The 22,434-nt window shown below is 40.2% G+C and overlaps 1 protein-coding gene across 3 annotated transcripts in view; it reads right to left on the bottom strand.

Moving 5' to 3' along the window:
• Window positions 1–22,434, bottom strand: part of LOC124606438 (cyclin-G-associated kinase) — a 246,517-nt gene that overhangs the window by 101,279 nt on the left and 122,804 nt on the right. For 2 of the 3 annotated variants that reach the window (XR_006978701.1, XM_047138423.1), the window contains exons 14-17: window positions 18,330–18,435; window positions 17,980–18,170; window positions 2,314–2,507; window positions 1,806–1,924 (exon numbers count right to left, since the gene is read on the bottom strand). Coding sequence is in view for 2 of the 3 variants with exons in the window: in XM_047138423.1 (XP_046994379.1) it covers window positions 1,806–1,924; window positions 2,314–2,507; window positions 17,980–18,170; window positions 18,330–18,435 (610 nt within the window). In the remaining variant the exon portion in view is untranslated. The remainder of the gene's footprint in view (window positions 1–1,805; window positions 1,925–2,313; window positions 2,508–17,979; window positions 18,171–18,329; window positions 18,436–22,434) is intronic. The other variant, XM_047138431.1, reaches the window with a different exon arrangement.

A 22,434-nucleotide genomic window follows, 5' to 3' on the forward strand; every position in this document is an offset into this window, starting at 1 on the left:
GATGACTCTAGGAATATACTACAACCCCCTATGTACCATTCACATAGGTATCATGATAAGATAAGGATAATTACTGTAGGCACAGAGACATTCATTCCTCCTCCTTGCACTCCATCCGTGAATGAAATGCGAAGAAACTGTCGTAACTGGTACAATGGAATGTACCCTCTGCGATGAAACTCACCATGGTTTGCAAAGTATAAATATAAATGGAGGGGGAGGGAAGGAAGGAGGGAGATCAATGCTCTCTCTCTCTCTCTCTCTCTGTCTCTCTCTCTCTCTGTGTGTGTGTGTGTGTATGTGTGTGTGTGTGTGTGTGTGTGTGTGTGTGCGCGCGCGTGTGTGCGTGTAATTGTATAGGGAGATCAATGCTTGACTACAGTAAGCAGATTCATATGGGTGTGAAGTGCAGTAATTAAACAGATATCTGCATAGAATAGACCTGCACAGAGAGCTGCATCAAACCATTCTTTGAGCCGAAGACAACAACAAACTGAGACAGGGGAGGGGGGTGGGGGGCAGGCCTTATTAAAAATGAGTAAGCAAAAATAACAAGAATAAAAACAATGGAATAAACAAAAGAACTACTTACCACAAAGCGGAGATATTCATTGATACCAGGTGGTTATACTTTGAATGAAGCTACTCATGGCGGTGCGGTGGTGGGCTGTAATTATTGTATTGTGCAAGACTTGATAAATATTCTAAAGCATTACTGGGAAACTTGTTTATGCGGGAAAAAAATTAGTTGCAATTTTGGCCATCAGATGCAAATCCGGTACTGTGAATGCAAGAAAGACGTACAAAAATGTTTCCATATGTAATGGATTAGGAACAGGTTGTGGGCAGAAAAGGTCAAACAAGTCAGAAAGGCATAATGATTATATTATTAGCCACTACTTGCACAATTTGCTCAATATGAGCATTGAAGATGACAATATGCTGTACAGCACCGGATTTATAAATTGCACCTGGTGGCAAAAATAATTTCTCCAAAGTAAATTGGTTCCATATTAACTCATTAGCATATCTGTCAAATTTAACTGCCATACGATAATTACAGTAAACACTGGACGTTTGTGAGTAGTGCACTTTAATTACAACCATCTGGTAGATATGAACATGCAATGTCAGAATATGAATTTGGCTCTTACTCGTAACTAGCAGACTAACATAGCTACATTCACCCAGCCTGGCGGCCCAACTAAGGCCAAGTCAGACTACACAGCCAGGAAGACTAAGTGTGTGCTCTGCAGAATGACAGATGTTTATAAGCCAAGATACCACGTTCCATTTCCATTACTCTTCCAATATTTGTATTCCATCTGGAATTCTCCAGTATCACGATAACACAAGAACAATGTGTGATAATGGATCATCTGTAAAAGCCTGTCAAAGCTAAGACTGCACAAACTAACAAGAATATGATCAAGCATGCCTGCTGCTTCCCTGCTCGTTGTCCTCCACGCCTTCTGTCACCGAGAGACATGTTACCACAGCGCAATGACATTTTTCCTGACGCCATGGGTGCGTTTTGACATGCTATGTTTGTTGACCTATTTCCTGCTGGTGTTGTGTAACATTCATTGATGGGACATCTTCCTAACATTAGTTTTGTGATTTCTCTTATAATTGGGATTAATGAAATTTGACAGCCCTGACAAGTCTATGCATTTTTCATATGACTCTGTACTCTGACTGGATAAATTGTGGCTGAAAAAGTAAGGCACCATAATACAGAAAAAAATTATTTTCTTAAATATTTGTGAAAAATAAATCAATGGTTATAGCAACACTGTTCAGACCTTTCTTTGCAGTTCTGGGCTGGCATCTCTATACTCTCTCACTTGTGGTGGAGGTGCAGGTCTCTGTGGTGGTTTTACTCTTGGGGCAGTGGCAGGTGAGCCCTGAGGTGGCTGATTAACTGGAAAAACATGAAATATCACTTCACTCGAAAAAGCACCAACAGGAGAGGCTGTATCATTTTAGGGTGAAAGAGAAAATGTTGTCTGCATGTTGACATTTGAACTACTTTTATCTACACGAGGAAATGCTATTATTTACGTGAAGAATTGAATTATATGTGCAGAGCACCACAATCAGCTATACTTTCAACTTCCCTCTTGGTGGGGTGAGTAACACTATAGAGAGTAAAACACAGTCAGAAACTGGATGTGAGATAAAAAAAAGGTGAATTATGTTATTTATTATGTCTTATACATCAACCAGACAATCAACGTAACAGATTCCTACACCTATAAGAAGATGGGTCACTTTTTGGTGCTTATTGTAGTTACCTATCTTTTTACTTACCAAATGTTTCAAAGTTTTCTTCTTTTTCAATTTTTGTAGAGAATAGAATATCTGGTGTAAATTTCTTTGAGGAGTGGCCAACCCAAGGTGGTTGCTGACTAGGAGTTCGTTCCTCATCCATGACAAAAATGTTCACTACGGCAGTGAACCTTTCCTGATAATGTTCTGGATCACCCAAATCATCCAGTTCACTCCTAGAACAAACATCAGTATTTAGAACAGCCAGTAAGATGGGATTTTATTGAATGCTCAGAAGCAAACAACACTTTTTAGAATTGAATGCCTATTTTTCCATGAAGTAAGTTCCACTGATGAAACATAGGATCACTCTGAATCATAATTTGAACAATATGCCAATTTGCTATGAAGAAAGAGAGCACTGTTTTACTACTACATTGCTTTCTCTGCTATTTTTATTGTATGAGCATTATACGGAACACCCCAAACAAATTAACTTCATCTCTGGGTGAAATGGTACAAATTTGTTACATCACAGTAGGTTGGACAAAGACGACAATGATGAATAACGCAGTTTCAGATTCAACAGTAGCATCACAGGTATAACTGATGCTATGCTTTTTTTTTTTTTTTTATTAATTCCTCCACACCTGCTACACGACTATACAGAAGATGAGATTGAATGACATTAATTTAGAAAAATTTCTGCATCATCCTCATATTATCTATGTAACTAAAACACTAACTTGGATCCCGGTACCAGTTGTAGGTTGCCTACCTAAATGTTTCCAGGAACAACAAACATTTGGTTTTCAATGTTTCATGTTATTATCATTCAAATTAATAATTTAAAATGCTGTCATAATTTACTCATTTAGAAATATAATTGTTCGTTGAAAGTTTAACACAACAAGGTAAGTATTAAGTTAGGAGAAGAGTGTGTGTGTGTGTGTGTCTTGAGGCAGCATAATAAATTATGCACAAATATCCAGATTTTATTCATCCAGTATTTGAGAATGAGAGCATTTGGTGTCTTCCAGTGAACTTCACAAGTAATTTGTGAAATTTTTTCTCACTAACATCCACCGGAAAAAGAAAGGAAAGAAGTTTATCAATAACCACATTTTCATTGCTAATGCAGAACTTCTGTGTCAATCATCACATATTTTTTATCATTTTTTACTACTAGCTTTATCTGCAACAAACTTAGCAGACAGTATCTACATATATCACTGAATGTACCTGCAAAATTGTAACATCGTGCGACCAATAGTTCCGGAGATATGAAGTCATAAAAAATTATATGCAAGAAAAACGAACTTTTGCTTAAAATGGAACACAAATTAACCAGATTATATTAATTCAGTGTTTTATATCAAGAGAACTTTGGGATTTTAAGCATAATTTCGAACTTCTGTTCACTAACTTGCTTAAAAAAAAGGTTCACATGTTAATTCATTTGCACAGTAATTAGGCATTGCAAACAGTTTTATATGTTAGGTATGATTCTTAAAAAAAAAAAAAAAAATAAAAAAAAAAAAAGAAAATCAAGGATTTACTCATATTATACTCCACTAAATATCAACAAAAACAAGATTATGGATGTAGTTACATTTAACTTAAAAATCAAAAAGATGGGATTCAAATAGCAACTGCTAGAAAGGTATCTGTGAATTCTCAAAACTGTTACAGTAAATGATGTTTTACTAAATCTCTCTCTCTCTCTCTCTCTCTCTCTCTCTCTCTCTCTCTCTCTCTCACACACACACACACACACACACACACTGGCCCAATCCCTTCCTCCATACTTTTGAGTCCCCTGCTAAGACATGGGAAGTATTCTGAATTTATTTGTTATTCATTAAAAATTTTCAAATTGATTCCTGTGCATCTGCATCACTCGAGGGAGTCCTAGTGACTTAGTTACACTGATGTTAACACAACTGTGTGATAATTTTACTAGCATTTAAAGCCTTCCAGGTTGCTACAATATTGTGAAATTGTCACATTCAACACAGATTATCTGCATGGAGCACATGAGCAGAATTTTCAGCCCTGTAATTTTAATATGAAGAGGAAATGAGTATGAAACATGACACTCTTGATACCCAAACACTGTACAAACATCCTACTTTAAGCCTCTATTGCACAATGTTGCCATTCAGCAACAACCTGTAAATTTATGAATAATTTTTAGAAAATCACTCGTCTATTCAAGGTATTGCCCTGTGGCAATGCATGCAGTCTGACTGCATGGAGCTAGATTGTGTTTAGCATTATTACGTTGACGGAAAAGTCAAACTGATAATCTTTGTTGAATGTCTGTTGTACATAGAAGCACACAGAAGCAGATGAAAGAGTGAATTATTCATGACACTTAGATCAGACCTAAAGAAAACAGATACATAAAATATTTAAAACGACGCTTAATAGTAGAACTGATAATGTTTTGTATTTTTTCAGGTTTTCCTGGTGAGGCATTGTCAGGTCGAATAATCATGTTTCTGCCAGTTACTCGTGTTTTTCTTGCATGATATTTCAACTGCATAACTCGCAGTGTGGAATGAGTCCGGTATTTATGCCTATGTTGTTCCAGGCGATCTGTCTGCAGTCCGTGCCACATCGGGTGATCTGTCTGTGCTATGTGCCGACCAGTAGCAGCAACTGTAGAGTTTTCTTCAAGTTGCACCTGTTCTGATGCTGTGCGCATACTTTGTGGTTATTATCCATTGCCTGTCTTAGTGTATGAAGTTCTGAATGACATCCAAGTCATGTTAGACATTTTTTCTTCCGACTGTCGTCATTTAAGCCCTCCTGTGATTTAGGACATTCTGTTATTGCAGCATGCCCTCTCAGGCATTTCTTGCCCACCAGGAGTGGCCACAGTGTTATTTTCAGGCTGCTGGTGTTCATATTGCCTCCAAATACTTGGTAGAAAACCCTCAGGTATAGGGTCTGAGGTACCATTTCATGTGCATCCTTTGTTACATGTACTGGGCTGTTTTCTCTAACTCCAGATTCAGAAGACTGAGTGCCCAGTTCCAGACAGAACTTAGCTGGAAACTGTTGTCATGACTAAAGAGATTCTCTGTGACCTTAAACTCAACAGGTTCTTTGATGATGCTGTCCCAGTACTTCAAGGTTTGAGTTAGGATCTTGGCATCATTATACACACATCAAAAAATGTTTTTCATCACCTTGGTTCCAAGTGTTCTGGAACCTGTACAGAAAACTGGAATAGATATCAACATAAACATAATTTCTGCCCTTTTTATTGCTCATGAAAACCACACATTGCATGTTGTACCACCATGTGAGACCTTTAGAGGCCGTAGTCCAGATTGCTGTACACACCAGAACCTCTAATACCCAGCAGCTCATCATCTTGCATTGATGCATGCCTGTATTCATCGTGGCACACAATCCACAAGTTCATCAAGGTACTATTGGTCCAGATTGTCCCACTCCACAATGGCATAGATCCCTCAGAGTGGTTGATGGGTCACTTCCTCCATAAAAAGCCCTTTTTAATCTATTCCAGGCATATATGACAGGGTTCATGTCTGGAGATGATGTTGGCCGCTCTAGTCAAGTGATGTCATTATCCCAAAGGAAGTCATTCACAGGATGTGCATGATGGGGGCACAAATTCTCGTCCATCAAGACGAATGCCTCGCCAGCATGCTGCCAATATGGTTGCACTATCAGTTGGAGGACGGCTTTCACGTATCGTACAGCCGTTATGGCGCCTTCCATGGCCACCAGCGGAGTATGTCGGCCCCATGTAATGCCACCTCAAAACAGCAGGGAACATCCTTTTTGCTGCACTTGCAGGACAATGTGTCTAAGGCATTCAGCCTGACTAGTTGGCCTCCAAACACGTCTCCGATGACGTCTGGTCGAAGGCATATGTGACACTCATCGGTGAAGAGAATGTGATGCCAGTCCTGAGTGGTTCAATCGGCAGGCCCATCTGTACCAAGCTGCATGGTGTTGAGGTTGCAAAGATGGACCTCGCCATGGATGTTGGGAGTGAAGCTGCGCATCATGCAGGGTACTGCGAACAGTTTGAGTCATAACACGACGTCCAGTGGCTGCATGAAAAGCATTGTTCAACATTGTGGCGTTGCTGCCAGGGTTTGTCCGAGCCATAATCCATAGGTAGCGGCCATCCACTGCAATAGTAGGCCTTCAGTGGCCTGAGCGAGGCATGTCATTGACAGTTCCTGTCTCTCTGTATCTCCTCCACATCCGAACAACATCGCTTTGGTTCATTCTGAGACACCTGAACACTTCCCTTGTTAAGAGCCCTTCCTGGCACTAAGTAAAAATGCGGATGCGATCGAACTGTGGTATTGACTGTCTAGGCATGGTTGAACTACAGACAACACGAGCCTTGTACCGCCTTCCTGGTGGAATGACTGGAACTGATCGGCTGTCAGACCCCCTCTGTCAAACAGGCGCTGCTCGTGCATGGTTGTTTACATCTTTGGGTGGGTTTAGTGACATCTCTGAACAGTCAAAGGGACTGTGTCTGTGATACAATATCCACAGCCAATGTTTATCTTCAGGAGTTCTGGGAAGCGGGATGATGCAAAACTTATTTTGATTATTTCGATGTGTGCAGTTCATAGAATGACTGAGTACTAAACAATGCTCAACAATCACTGACTTGGATGACTGTCTCAGTCTGGAGTGTCTTTGGTGTTCTTCGCACCTGATGTCTAATGTCCTAGTCATCTCCTAATGTAAGCCATACCACATTCAAATGGTATGTGATAAATGTCCGGTTTCTCCAGACCCAGGTCATTCTCCACACTCCCTAACAGAGCTTTAATCTTCATGGGTGGCTGTAACATGCTCTTAATGTTATTTTTGAGGAGAATTCTACTGATTTTGGCAGATATCGGCCTGACATATGATAAATATGCAACCTCCTCCATTTCTTCTTGTTCGTCTTCAGGAACCTCCGGTGGGAAACAGTGTGCAGTGTCTTTTGAACATCTTGAGAAGAGTATCCATTTTTGTAGAACCCAGATTGTAGGTGTTCTATATCCATTGACAAATTATCAGGATATGACAGAATTTGTGCCCAGTGAACCAGAGTTCCAAATACACCAATTTTCTGTGCTGGATGGTGACAAATGCTGGCTTGCAGGTACAAGTCAGTGTGAGTGGGTTTGTGGTACACACTGACACTGAAGTGTCATCTGCCTTCCTCTTAACTCTTACATCTGAGAATGGGAGTGGACCATCTTTCTCCAGTTCCATGGTGAATTTAATGTTAGGGTGGCATGAGTTTACGGGTCCAAGAAAACATCAAGCTTTTCTCTGTCATGGGGCCATATAACAAAGACGTCACTCAGATACCTAAAAATGTATTTCAGTTGATTTGGGGCCGATGTAAGTGCCTAGTCTCCAAATATCTCCATAAAGAAATTGCTCACCACCGGTAAGAGAGGGCTGTCCATTACCACCACTTCCGTTTGCTCATAGAATAGGCCCCCATATAGGAATTACATTGAGGCCAATATGTGCCTGAATAAGTCTAAGAGAGCACTGTTGAACTTTTATCCAATCAGATCAAGTGAATCTTTTAGTGATATGCGGGTGAACAGGGAGATGACATTGAAGCTGACCATGATGTCAGAGTCCATCACCTGTAGCTGCCCGAGGCGTTGTAGGAAATCCTTTGAGTAGGAAATCCTTTGAGTTGTGAATGTGATGGGCACACTTCCCCACATATGGCATGAGCACCTACTTAAGGTGTTGAGCAGTAAGTTGTGCCAGCATTGCTGACAACTGGATGTAGAGGCACTCCTTCCTTGTGCACCTTAGGCACGCCATAAAGTCTGGGTTGTACTGTGCTTTTGCCCTTAGCTGCTTAATGATCTCTGGAAGGCCGGTTTCCTTTAGAATAACCGTGTCTTCCTGTTCATCATCTCTGTGGAGTCCGTTTCTACTGGTGTGTATACCAGCTCATCCGCGAGTTGTCGCACCTTACTGTCATAATCTGCCTTTTGTAGGACGACAGCAGCATTCCCCTTTTGTGCTGGTACCCTCACAATGCTGTCAGCTTCATGGAGTTGTTTAAATGCCAACCTCTCATCACCAGAGATGTTTGGTTTGGGTAGCATGGTTTTAGTGAGCACACTACATGTCTCTAGTTGGACTACTTTAGTCTTACTAGCAGGAAGTTTCAGAGCATCTGCTCCACTGCACTGACAAAGTCTGCAACAGGAATATTTTTGGGGATAACTGCAAAATTAAGACCCTTGCTCAGTACTTTCAGGGTGGTTGCATTGAATTCCTTCTTTCTCATGTTGACGGCCACATGAGCAACCTCATTCTGCTGGACCTTGTTGTTAAGACGTTCAAACTTGGCTAGTTGACAGGATCCTGATTTCTTTCTCATGCACTCTGCTAGGAACCAGGAGGTGCCATCAACTCGGTCCCAGCCTTGTCTGGGTGGAGAGCTTGCTATAAAGTTTAGAGGCAGCAACTCTCTGAATGTTACATCAAGTCAGTGGTGCATGTCATGCATTTTAATTCTAGCAAATACTGGGACCACATCCAGTTTTTGGCATCACAGCAGGAAACAGAGAGAACTGAATGTTCTCCACTTCTTTTGTCGAAGCTTATCCAGTTTTCTAATATTCAAATACATTTCTTCCATGTGCTGTCATTTAATGCAACTCTTCAGGCTTTCCTCACAAGGCGTGGTCATGTTGAACAATCGGGTTTCTGCTGGTTATTCACATCTTTCTTGCACAATATTTCAACTGTGTGACTTGCAGTCTTATTCAGATGCTGTCAGATACTGATTTCAGTGCGGAACAAGTCCAGTGTTTATATGCCTATGTTGTGCTTAGTGCTCCATCTGCTGTCCACACCACTTCATGTGCTATGCGCTGACCAACAGCAGTGACTGTATTTTTTTTTTTTTTCTAGCTGCAGCTGTTCCAAACGTTATGCAGATACTTTATGGTTATTATCTGTTGTCAATATTGCTGTGTGAAGTTCTGAATGATATCAAAGTTGAGCTAGACATTTTATCTTCCGACTATCATTTAAGCCCTCCTGTGATCTAGGACATTCTGTTGCTATGGCTTGCCATATCAGGCATTCTGTCCAAGGTCCATGCCCATCAGGAGCAGGTGCAGTATTATTTTCAGGTCACTAGTGTTCAAATTGTCATTTGAGACTTGGTAGAATGTTTTCAGGTATTGAGTTTATTGCAGGGTTGCCACAAGTTCTGGAAATCAGGGAATTTCAGACATGTCAGGGAAATCAGGGAAATTTGGAAAAAAAAAAATCCCACACTGGAAAAATCTCGTTTTTGTCTCAGTAGATTAAATGGTTTGTTTACTGAGATGTCATGCATCGTGACCAGTTGGGTACGGCTGAGTATGTGCACTGCTTCCCTACTACCCCATTCCTACTGCTTCACCCCTTCTTTCCACTCCCCTCAGCTTGCAGCCAGTGCTGCCACCTCTATATGCTGCTAGCTAGCAGCTGCTGATGAGAGGCAGGGAGGTGTGAGGTGTGGTTTGTTTGGATCTGATTCTCACAGGTTGTTAACACAGTGGCCAGAGACAGCATTCATGTGTCCATGAGTTGTCTGAGTGATTGTGTGAATGTGTGTGTGCTCTCATTTTCTGACAAAGGCTAGGGCCGAAAATGTAGTTCTGAGAGTGTGATTATCTTTTCTATGTGCCTGTCTGCAGCTCATCAATCATCTTTATGGTGAGTTGCTACCTATCCTCTTAAGTATCGATTCTCAGAGTATTTGCATAAGTTATCTGTTGCATGGATTGATCACCATGGTTTCAACTCATTGACATGGTGTCTGTGACACCTGGCTAAACAAGTGGGTTTTTGCAGCAGGCCGAATCCACAGGCCATTTCTTTGGGTATATCTAATGGATAGGGTCTAATGATCTGAAGCCTGTCGTTTCCCACAAATGTGCAGGTCCTGCCAATAGAATCTAGTCTCATCGATTTGTCCACAGGCCGGGTCTGTCTGTGTGTGGGATAATGTGGCGGATTTTCGTGGTCTATCCATGGACCCAGACTGCAGTATTCCTAGCAGGCCAGATGCCACAGGGGATAGATTTCAGGAACTGTGACTGTCTTACTACAAATACATTGTATGACGCAGCATTTTATAGACATTTCATGTACTGTAGTACAGCTTCCCACTTCGAAAGTAGTTTGTTTATTAGGAAATATAGACGATAAGAAGAAGGAAATTGTGGCAGTCGCTGGCCGTTTGTATACTATGTACTCATATATATTTCTTGAAAGAAAAAACACACAATACCTGTAAAATAATAGACATAAAACAGTTGGTAATAATCGACAATAACGAACACTGTAGAAGCAACATTTTATTGCCTATTGTGTTGGTTTACACAACTCTTCTCTGTGTTATAAGCTTTCAAGAGGCCTACTTCTTTCTAAGGTGATTTCTGAAAACAGTGAAGGTATTTTAAATCTGTCTTGCAACTTCAAGGAAATGTGTATTTTTGCCACCAAATGTGTTTCATTTTACTGATGTAAAATAACGACAGTTGTCTTAATGAAACACTTATCATTTGGCTTGATTTCTCCGTCTAAAAACAGTTCATTACAAAAGATGTTGATGTTAAGTACTTAAGATTTTTACTTACATGGAGAAGAAATACAGAGTACTTACATATTTCTGAGATCTCAAAATTTGTCAGGAAAAATGCTAAAACTTGTTTGGAAAGCAGGGAAATATCAGGGAATTTCACTTGAGGAAACTTGTGGCAACCCTGTATTGTCTGAGGTATCATTTCATGTGCATCCTTTGTTACATGTAATGGGCTGTTTTCTCTAACTACACCTCCTGACATGTTCCGCATCATTACGAAGTGTCGTATTCATGATCTATGGAACAAGTACTAATCTAATCTAATCTGTCCCCTCGCATCTTTATGTTGTCTCCGTTGTGTTATTCTAGGAATTAGAATGACACCAACATTCCAAAACAAACACTGAGATACTGGGACAGCGTCACCAAAGAATCTATTGAGATTAAGGTCACTGACAACCTCATTAACCATGACACCAGTTTCCAGCTGACCTCTACCTGAAACCTGGCACTCGTTCTGAAGCTGCAATGGAAGCAACATCAAGACACAAGGGGACACAACTTTGAAGATGGAGTTAGAGAAAACAGCCCAGTACATGTAACAAAGATGCAAGGAAATAGTACATCAGACCCAATACCTGAGGACTTTCTATCAAGACTCGAGCGGTAATTTGAACATCGGCAGCCTGAAAATAACACTGCAACCACTCCTGGTGGGTACGGGCCTCAGACAGAATGCCTGACATGGCACATCATGGTTACAGAATGTCCTAGATCACAGGAGGGCTTAAATGATGACAACTGTAAGATAAAATGCCTAGCACAATTTGGACATCTTTCGGAACTTCATACAGCAAGACTGGCAATGGATAGTAACTACAAAGTACGCGCACAGCATTCAGAAAATCACTGCTATTGGTCAGTGCATACTATGGACAGAGCACCTGATGCAGTGCAGACTGCAGTTGGAGTGCCTAGCACAACATAGGCATAAATATTGGACTCATTCCTTACTCTGGAATTAGTCTCCTGAAGGAGACTACGAGTTACTGAGTCTAAATATTGTGCAAGAAAGAGGTGAATAACTGACAGCAACCTGATTGTTCAACATGATTACGTTTTTATGTTTCTGGAACCAAATGATGAAAAAACTGATCAGTACTTTCAGTTTGTTGCCATATGCCATATGGCAACAGTATGATGATGCTGCCATTAACCTAACCTTTTCCAATGTGGATAGATTCAGTATAATTACCTTTATATTGTTGATGTATCTATCAGCTTCATGTTTTTATGGTGGCAGATGTTATGCACCAATTAGGAATGTTCTGGGAGAAAATAATTATTCATAATTAGATGACACTGACAGTGAAGACATTTTTGCAATGACTAAGAGGAAGAGATTGCTGGACCTGATACTTCCAGTATAGATGTTTCTGAGACTGATGCTGATAATGGAGAAGAACAAGAAGTAGAAGAAGAAGAAGAAAATGACGATGATTAAAACTAGGTATTTCATTGCAATATAATTGTTACCACAGAGCAAAGGAATGTTCCAAAGCTAAATAAAAAGCCTAAAATCTCATCAATTGGAAGTAATATTGGAAAGTGATCCACACCAAGATGGACTGGTATACTAGATACACACTCACACATAAGCTGTCCAAAAAGCTATTTTCATGTGCTTTTTGGAACGAAATATTGGACATCGTTATCTAGGAATCCAACAGCCTACCTGTTTGAAACAAATCCGTGATGAACAGACTATACTATTCAAATGGCTTCATTGAATGAAAGAATACAATAAAAAAATAAAAACTAAAAATAAATAAACCAAAGAGATTGGCTTACAAAAAATGTCTGTACTATCTGATGTGACTTTCTTAGTACACAACTTTGAACTATTTATTGGTAGTGGTAGTGGTAGTAGTAGTAGTAGTAGTAGTAGTAGTAGTAGTAGCCGCCAAAATAAATATCTTCCTGATACATATGTCAAAAGAAATGGTGTACTAAAACTCGCTATTGTAATACTAAGAGTGCGAACATTGTAGAATAGCTTAGAGTTACAACTGGATCCCAAGTACTGTCAGATCCAATTGTCTAAAGGGGTGTTTATTTGACTATGTTAATAAGATGAAGAGATCTGGAAGGGTTTCAAAAGATGAAAGACAGTGCCACAAAAAATATATGTTATTCTGCTGTAAAGTGGAATGACAACAGATCTGTGACAATGCACAGAAATTTTGGGGTGGCAAACTCAATAACTTCCAGTGACGAAAACTGACACTGGCCGACTTCACCCCCCTCCATATACACATCCAGTGACGCCTATAACTGAGGAAGACATTGCAGTTAGTCAGTTCTGCTGGGTTATCGAAGACCTGTTCGGATGGAGTTTTGTCAAAGGCTGCAAAGTAGCTATTAGTTGCTGCAATCACCTTTTTATTTGAATAAAATCTTTGTCCCGCCAGCCACTTCTTCAAATTGGGGAACAAACAGTAGTCTGGGGGAGCCAAGTCTGGAAAATAGGGGGGGAGGGGGGGGGGGGGAGGGGTTGTGAAACGAGTTGGAATCCTAGTTCCATTAATTTTGTGACCACAACTACTGAGGTATGTGCTGGTGCAGTGTCGTGATGGGAAAGGACATTCTTGCGGTCCAATCACCGGCATTTTTCTTGCAGATCGGTTCTGAAACGGTCCAATAACAATGAATAATATGCACCTGTAATAGTTTTCCCTTTTCCAGATAGTTGATGAGGATTATCTCTTGCAAATCCCAAAAGACAGTCGCCATAAGCTTTCCGGCCGAAGGAATGGTCTTCGTCTTTTTTGGTGCAGATTCTCCCTTGGTAATCCATTGTTTGGATTGTTGTTTGGTCTCAGGAGTATAGTGATGTATCCATGTTTCATCCACAGTGACGAAATGATGCTTAAAGTCCAGTGGATAATTCCTGAACAGCTGCAAACCATCACTGCAACACTTCAGATTCCATTTTTGGTCAAGCGTGAGCAACCGCGGAACCCATCTTGCGGATAGCTTTCTCATGTCCAAATGTTTATGCAAAATATTATGTACTCATTCATTCGAGATGCCCACAGCACTGGCAGTCTCACACACCTTAACTCTTCTGTCATCCATCACTATATCATGGCTTTTATCAATGATTTCTGGAGTTGTAACCATCCAGAATGTTCAGCATCACTTGTGGCCATACGACCACTCCAAAAATTTTGAAACCACTTATAAACTGTTCTAATCGAAGGTGCATTGTCACCGTACTGTTTATCAAGTTTAGTCTCCTGAGGCATTTTGCTTTTCATAAAGTAATGTTTAATCACCACACGAAATTCTTTTTCATTCATTTTTTGACAATTACTCGACTTCCTTGATTCACACGAATGTCAAACACAAAGAAATAGACCAATATGGCTGAAACTTGGTGTGTGTTCTTTCCAAAGACACTACTAACTAAACAAGACCTCGATACGCGTCGGTGGTGCCATCTCTCTGATTTTGCACGGACTTTTCAAACGCGCCTCGTAGATGGTTCACCCCACAGTGATTGTACTCATACAATATAATCGATTCATGAGAGGTGTACATCCTGAGGAATCAGTGACAACCTCAAAGAGTCCGCAGCATGTGGTCTAGTGGCTAGTGTTGCTGCCTCTGGATCATGGGTTCCCGGTTTTGATTCCCAGCCAGTTTGGGGATTTTCTCTGCCCGGGGACTGGGTGTTTGTGTTGTCTTCTTCTTCTTCTTCATCTTCATCTTCATCATCATCATCATCATCATCATAACCTCATACAGGACCTAGATGCATTCCCAAAAAGTAACACAATATTTTTCATATACTTGATCTAATAGTAGTGAATGCTTGGTTTCTTAATAAAACAGATGCATTATTTAGTGAAATGCAGTGGAAAATCACACACACCTCTCAGCCATGTTCAAGAAGCCCAGAAGTATAGGATCACTGCTCCAGAGGAAAATTGAGGCAAGAAAGCAAAAAGGATTTACAAGTAGTTCTGCTGAGAGCTCCTATACTGCAAAAAGGGAGAAAGGACCAGCTGCTGTACTGCCTGAAAGAGACAGGCAGCTGAGCGGCACAGGACATTTGCCAATTATAGGCATGAAAAGTTGGTGCTAGGTTCCAGCATGCTATTAAACCGTCAGACTGAAGTTGGTCAAATGCAATGGGTATTTACGTTTCACTAAAGACATTTTTTCCAAAACTTTACATTTATTACACATTTACATCCACATACAGATAATATTTGTACATTCAATACTTTGTATTATTGCCTTTGTTCTTAATCAACATTTTTATCCTGTTTGGCATAGATTTTATTAACTTTTCACTTGACATTTTAATATCATTGTCATGGTACCATATTTCCTCTAGTTTCTCCATGAGATATTGTTTGGTGATTATTGTAAATTTCCTTATCCTCTGTTTCACAATACCCCATAAATTTTCAATTGTGTTCATATCACGGCTATTCCCTGGCCAGGCAACACTTTCAGTTGATTTTCTTCCAAGTACTTGGAAACACTTTTGGCTTTGTGCCAAGGTGCCCCATTGTGCATACAAATGGCATCTTTAATAGGAAACCACTCATTTATTTGGGGGAAAGGTTCCTTTTCAAAAATTTCTTTATATTGTTCTTGTCTCATTGTCCCATCAACAATGTGTGATCTGCCAGGACCATTCACTGACATCACACTACAGACCATAATGGAAGATGGATGCTTCACACATTGCTGCACACACCCAGCTTTGAACTGTTCTCCAGGTCTGCGATGAACACACTGGCTGCTTTCTTCCATCACAGTGAATACAGATTCATCACTGAAGCATGTGCACAAAGCTGAAAGCTAGAAAAGTTGGGAATAGTTGCATAGGAGATCTCAACAGTCCCAAAATTCAAATGTGTTACAGGTGAAACTTCAACACCAAAACCTTTCAGCTGATGGCTTATGTATGTAGAAGTAAATTTATGGTTCATTGTTGCCATGTTTGTAAGTCTTCTCATTGTTCTAGGACTGATTTTTCTTTTATGTCCACATTTTGCTTTCCTGTCTGGCTTGTATTCATCACCTTTCTGCACTGAAAGTTTGATTCCACTGACAGTTTTCTGTGATATTCTCATTCTGTCAGCAATTTCTTGCTGTGTATAATTATTTTCAGCAAAAAGTCCCACTACTGCCGAAACTTTCTGAGGTGAAACATCTTTTGTCTTCCCCATAACCTCACTTTCTTTGGAAAAACTACGATTTATTCCTATAGCTAAAAGCATGCAAGTTCACAAGCTATAGAGTGTCTTGGTAATGTAGCAAGAAGCCGAAAGAATAAACAAGAAGCTGAAGTACAGCACAGAAACATAAAACATTACTGTAAACACAGTTTCAAAGCATGTACACAGAGAACTAACACCAACACAATTTGGATGGAAAATGACAGAAGTTACTAACTGTGAAAAATTCAGTGATCTGCTAGTTGCTTGGAAGGGAAATTTCGTGGCATCAATCAAACCATCAAAACAAATCAGCTATTACACTTTTCTCTCCTATTTTTACAGCAGAAAAATTAAGAGTATAAAAATAATCATTTAGTGTCATAATTTGAACACGTGTGTGTGTGTGTGTGTGTGTGTGTGTGTGTGTGTTATCAAATATGAGTGCTGCGAGGCATCAAATAGTCCAAGAGCAGAACTAAAAGAAAACCCACATATAATTTTTTATATAATTTTTTTAATGCTGAATCAAGAAGCTCATTTATGTCTTCCATAAAGTAGATTATACATGTATGTAAATAAAAGTATTGCGAGTCCCCAGGAAAATAGGTTGCCATAGGCATGATGTTGCAATTTGGCAACAAACCTAAACTAATTAATAAATAAAAATTAAATAAATATTCCGGTGTTCAAATTGTTACACAGTAGGTGTATCAGATGCTCCTCTTAAATGTCTTTGCATTAAAACTGGTTCCCCCTCCCCCTTAAAAAAAAAACTGTTGACAATTAAGAAGGTGTTCTCCTGTCACAAACTACCTGCTTCATTCATTCAAATGTACAAGAGGGATCAAATATGAACTAGAATAGTTTTTTATGAACTTTACTGAATAAAATGAAAGAACAATACACCCACTTCGTTTTTCTACACGGTCTCCTGGCTTTGCTACACACTTTCCCATCAAACTGGCAACCTTCTGATGCCATTTTCTAAGAAAGAAGAGGGACATGTGCACAGCCATTCACACATGAATGCCTCTACCGCTGTGTTGTCATCAAACCAGTGTCCTCCACGTTGGTCTTTCAGCAGTCCAAAAATATGGTAGTCTCACAGGATGGGACTGTAAGGATGATGCTCCAGAGTTGCGAAATGAATTTCCTCCAGTTTTTCCCTCATTTATGAAGCAGAGTATGGTCTTGCACTGTCGTGCAGAAAAACCATGTTTGGGATCTGTTGCCAGCACTGTATGTTGTGGTATGTGGCTTTTGACTGAACCAAAAGCTAGCAGTAAAGTTTATGTGCCAATCTTCTGGTCCTGTATGGCATCAATATTATCTGGTGTGATTCTTGTCCATGGCCATCTTTGATGGGCTAAGTTTTCCATAGTCTCCCCGGCCTGACATAAATGTTTGAAGCCATTCCTACACTTGAGTCTTCTAAAGAGCTGCTTCTACAGACTGCACAGAGAGATGCTTAAAATTTTACACAGGTATAGTGCCTTCTTTCATGAGAAACTTTATCATTATGTGCTGCACAACACACTTGTTGACCTCTTGCTCACACACGGTGGTCTGAGAAAGTCACATCACACTAACTACACCATCACATTCACAATGCTATTCCACATGTCATCACCAATATCCTGTAAGGCCATGCACATTTACGTCCACTACCACTGTTGTCAGATTTGAATTTCTGTTTCACATTTGGTACACCCTCATAAAAGCTAGGTAGCTTTTCAGTGAATCATTCATTACAAAGAAAAAATAATTGGAAAAGTAAAATTATTTCTAAATCGGTGAAAAAAAAGAAAAAACCACACCAGTTATTAGCCCAAACATTTGCACACTACTCACTTTGTAAATCTTAAGCTAGTTTCTTCTTCTCCAATGAATCCAGTATGGAACTGTAGCTGTGCCATTTTAATTCCAGTTGGACGGCCTTGAGACATCACACCTCCAAGAGTATGCCTCGCATGGTACGCAACAACTGTAATATCACCCAGCACAGTGACATTGAGGGGAAGTGTGACCTGAAAAACAGCGCCCTGACACTTGGACTGCAGCAGCATCGTTCACACATACATATGTCATATTTTGATTCAGGGAGTGCAATTAGACCAGAGGAGATTTGTAATACACAAAATAAGCAATACAGTTACCCCACATAAATAGGCATCACTTTATATCTGCAAACAAGTAGTTACCTTGCCTTCAGCGATGTTAAACAGCCGCATCCGCTCATACTCTTGCAATGTAGACAAAACTCTCTCTTCTCCCTGGTACACTTCTACGAAAGGTCTGCAACCATCTCTGCCAAAACCACAGGGAAAATAAAAAATTTGAATATCACTGCCTACAAAATTTTTGTATAACTTTCAGTTAATGTTTAACTTACTTTCTTCACTCAAGCAAGAGGATGGAGGGGAGGGGTAAAACACTTTCCTGGATGAAGCTGCACGTGACCATGAGCTGATGACATACCACTCATTATTTCACCTTTAAAAATAGCATGGTGACTGCAGATTTGAGGGTCAGTTCTGTTTTGCGTAGGGGGCAATGTTTCCCTATACTAACATCTGATGTTCAATAAGAAAGCTTTTCCATTTTCCACTCTCTCTTACTTAGCTTTTTGTAAGAAAGAGCGGAGAGCAGATGTACACTTTTTTTGCCTTAGGAATATTACGTTCTGATTATTTTTGTTCTCTCTCTCTCTCTCTCTCTCTCTCTCTCACACACACACACACACACACACACACACACACACACACACACACACACACACACTTTATTTAAACTATGCACTTTCATTATTCTTTCTTTTTTCCTCAAACTATTGCGGTAGGCAAATAGTATTGTAGTGTATTAACAGTATTCGGTCAAAAAATAGGCGAAAGCGGAAGTGAGTGTAACAGAGCCAGCCACAGTTGGGCTAGAGTATTATGCACTGCAAAGCAAAACACGACCAACTGGTGTTGCACAGTGGAGCCTGCTGGGCACGGTATAACAACAGTCAGCACTGCAATATGCTAGAGGTAAGATGAAAGCCTTTCCTCACTTGTCACCAGGGAGGTGTTTGCAGTATGTGCCTTGAGCCCTAAACGAACATAGTCTGGAGCATATAAGTACTGAGATATTCATGTACTAGACGATTTGCACGTCAGTATCACAGCCTACACTACAAACCTGTGATACCTGGAGCAACATCCTGCAATGCAGTACCGGGTCCGCTATTCGACCATGAGACAGGGCAGCCTGCCCTGACTCACAAGGGAGCTGCCAACTCACTGGGGGAAGTTAACAGCCATTGTAAGTTGCACTGGTCGCAGCTGGAGACATCACTGACAGTGGCATTTGAGTGACGCCATGCTTGGCCCCACTTTTTGCAATGTCAGCAATGCTGGGTTGTTTTGCCCCGGGTTCGATTCCCGGCGGGGTCAGGGATTTTCACCTGCCTCGAGATGACTGGGTGTTTGCGTTGTCCTCAACATTTCATCATCACTCATGTGCGTGCCGAAACTGGACTGAGGACAGGTTGGAAATTTGTACGGGTGCTGACAACTGCACAGTTGAGCGCCCCACAAACCCATCATCATCATCATCATCATCATCATCATCATCATCATCATCATCATCATCATCTATTGTTTCGCATAAGAGGCAACTGGACACCTTCACAAAACTGTTTATGGTGTACTACGGCCGAGGGCCAGAATAAAGAAATTGATTGAACAAATCTCCCGTCATCCTGACATCTCACTCAGACAATGACACACACAGTTTGTGAATGAACTTTTTAGACTGTTCTTAGTCCCCCCCATCTGGTATCACAGATTTAGGTTTTCTGCGATTTGCCTAAGCCACCTACAATGAATATCAGGCTGGTTCCTTTGACAGAGCACAGCTGATTTCCTCGCTCTGCCTTCCACAATCCAAGCTTGTGCTCTGTCTCTAATGATATCATCAACAGGGCTTTAAACCCTGAAACATATCTCTCCCTTCCTTCTACTCTTATGTCAATAATTATATTGTTTAACTAAATTTTGTACCTAAAACAATTTTTATTAATATATTTAACTTACACAGTCCTTGATGAATAACAGATTTCAAAATATACCTTATGTTAAAACTTTTCCAGTAAATCAATCTTTAATTGTCCATAGAACAGTTTTTCAACATCTCCACTGAGAGTTCCAAAAAAGTTTCTAAGCAACAGTTGAAAGATATTTATCTTTACCACTTAACAAATTTTCATCTTTTTTTGATCAGGATATATGTTCTGGTCCCTCCCTGAAATGATAAATAGATCTTTCTCGATTTTCTCTCACAGCTATTTCCAAAGATTTGCTGTTGAGGAATACTTTTTCACATTTCGTCTCCCCACCCTGTCTTTATAGATCAATTAGTATTTTTCTTCAATTACTAATGGCTGCTTTTCTTGAATGTTACCATAGGTTATGCAAGGATATCACAATTTCCAGAAAGGTTTATGGCATGCCTATTAACTGTCTGCCCTGAGACTCCTGCCATGGAGGCTGATGAGAGTAGTAGTTTTGACTGAAGTAGAATGACTTCATTCGATATCTACAGCTCTCTTGGCACAGCCAACCTGAATTAGCAGACAACACTGAGCTCCGTGCTTCTATGTACTCGTTGTTGTTGTGGCCTTCAGTCCTGAGACTGGTTTTGATGCAGCTCTCCATGCCACTCTATCCTGTGCAAGCTTCTTCATCTCCCAGTACCTACCGCAGCCTACATCCTTCTGAATCTCCTTAGTGTATTCATCTCTTGGTCTCCCCCTACAATTCTTACCCTCCACACTGTCCTCCAGTACTAAATTGGTGATCCCTTGATGCCTCAGAACATGTCCTACCAACCAATCCCTTCTCCTAGTCAAGTTGTGCCACAAATTTCTCTTCTCTCCAATTCTATTCAATACCTCCTCATTAGTTATGTGATCTACCCATCTAATCTTCAGCATTCTTCTGTAGCACCACATTTTGAAAGCTTCTATTCTCTTCTTCTCTAAACTATTTATCGTCCATGTTACACTTCCACACATGGCTACACTCCACACAAATACTTTCAGAAATGACTTCCTGACACTTAAATCTATACTCGATGTTAACAAATTTCTCCTGTTCAGAAACACTTTCCTTGCCATTGCCAGTCTACATTTTATATCCTCTCTACTTCGACCATCGTCAGTTATTTTGCTCCCCAAATAGTAAAACTCCTTTACTACTTTAAGTGTCTCAATTCCTGATCTAATTCCCTTACCATTACCTGACTTAATATCCTTGTTTTGCTTTTGTTGATGTTCATCTTATACTCTCATTTCAAGACACTGTCCATTCCGTTCAACAACTCTTCCAAGTCCTTTGCTGTCTCTGACAGAATTACAATGTCATCGGCGAACCTCAAAGTTTTTATTTCTTCTCCATGGATTTTAATGCCTACTCCAAAATTTTCTTTTGTTTCCTTTACTGCTTGCTCAATATACAGATTGAATAACATCGGGGAGTGATTACAACCCTGTCTAGCTCCCTTCCCAACCACTGCTTCCTTTTCATACCCCTCGACCCTTATAACTGCCATCTGGTTTCTGTACAAATTGTAAATAGCCGTTCGCTCCCTGTATTTTACCCCTGCCACCTTCAGAATTTGAAAGAGAGTATTCCACTCAACACTGTCAAAAGCTTTCTCTAAGTCTACAAATGCTAGAAATGTAGGATTACCTTTCCTTATTCTTTCTTCTAAGATAAGGCCTAAGGTCAGTATTGCCTCACGTGTTCCGAAATTTCTATGGAATCCAAACTGATCTTCCCCGAGGTTGGCTTCTACCAGTTTTTCCATTCGTCTGTAAAGAATTCACGTTAGTATTTTGCAGCTGTGACTTATCAAACTGATAGTCCGGTAATTTTCACATCTGTAAACACCTGCTTTCCTTGGGATTGGAATTATTATATTCTTCTTGAAGTCTGAGGGAATTTAGCCTGTCTCATACATCTTGCTCACAGATGGTAGAGTTTTGTCAGGACTGGCTCTCCAAAGGCTGTCACTAATTTTTAATGGAATGTTGTCTACTCCCGGGGCCTTGTTTCAACTTAGGTCTTTCAGTGCTCTGTCAAACTCTTCATGCAGTATCGTATCTCTCGTTTCATCTTCATCTACATCCTCTTCCATTTCCATAATATTGTCCTCAATAACATCACCCCTGTATAGACTCTCTATATACTCCTTCCACCTTTCTGCTTTCCCTTCTTTGCTTAGAACTGGGTTTCCATCAAAGCTCTTGATATTCATGCAAGT

Source organism: Schistocerca americana, chromosome 1, assembly GCF_021461395.2.
Source record: "Schistocerca americana isolate TAMUIC-IGC-003095 chromosome 1, iqSchAmer2.1, whole genome shotgun sequence".
In the NCBI taxonomy this organism is placed as follows: domain Eukaryota; kingdom Metazoa; phylum Arthropoda; class Insecta; order Orthoptera; family Acrididae; genus Schistocerca; species Schistocerca americana.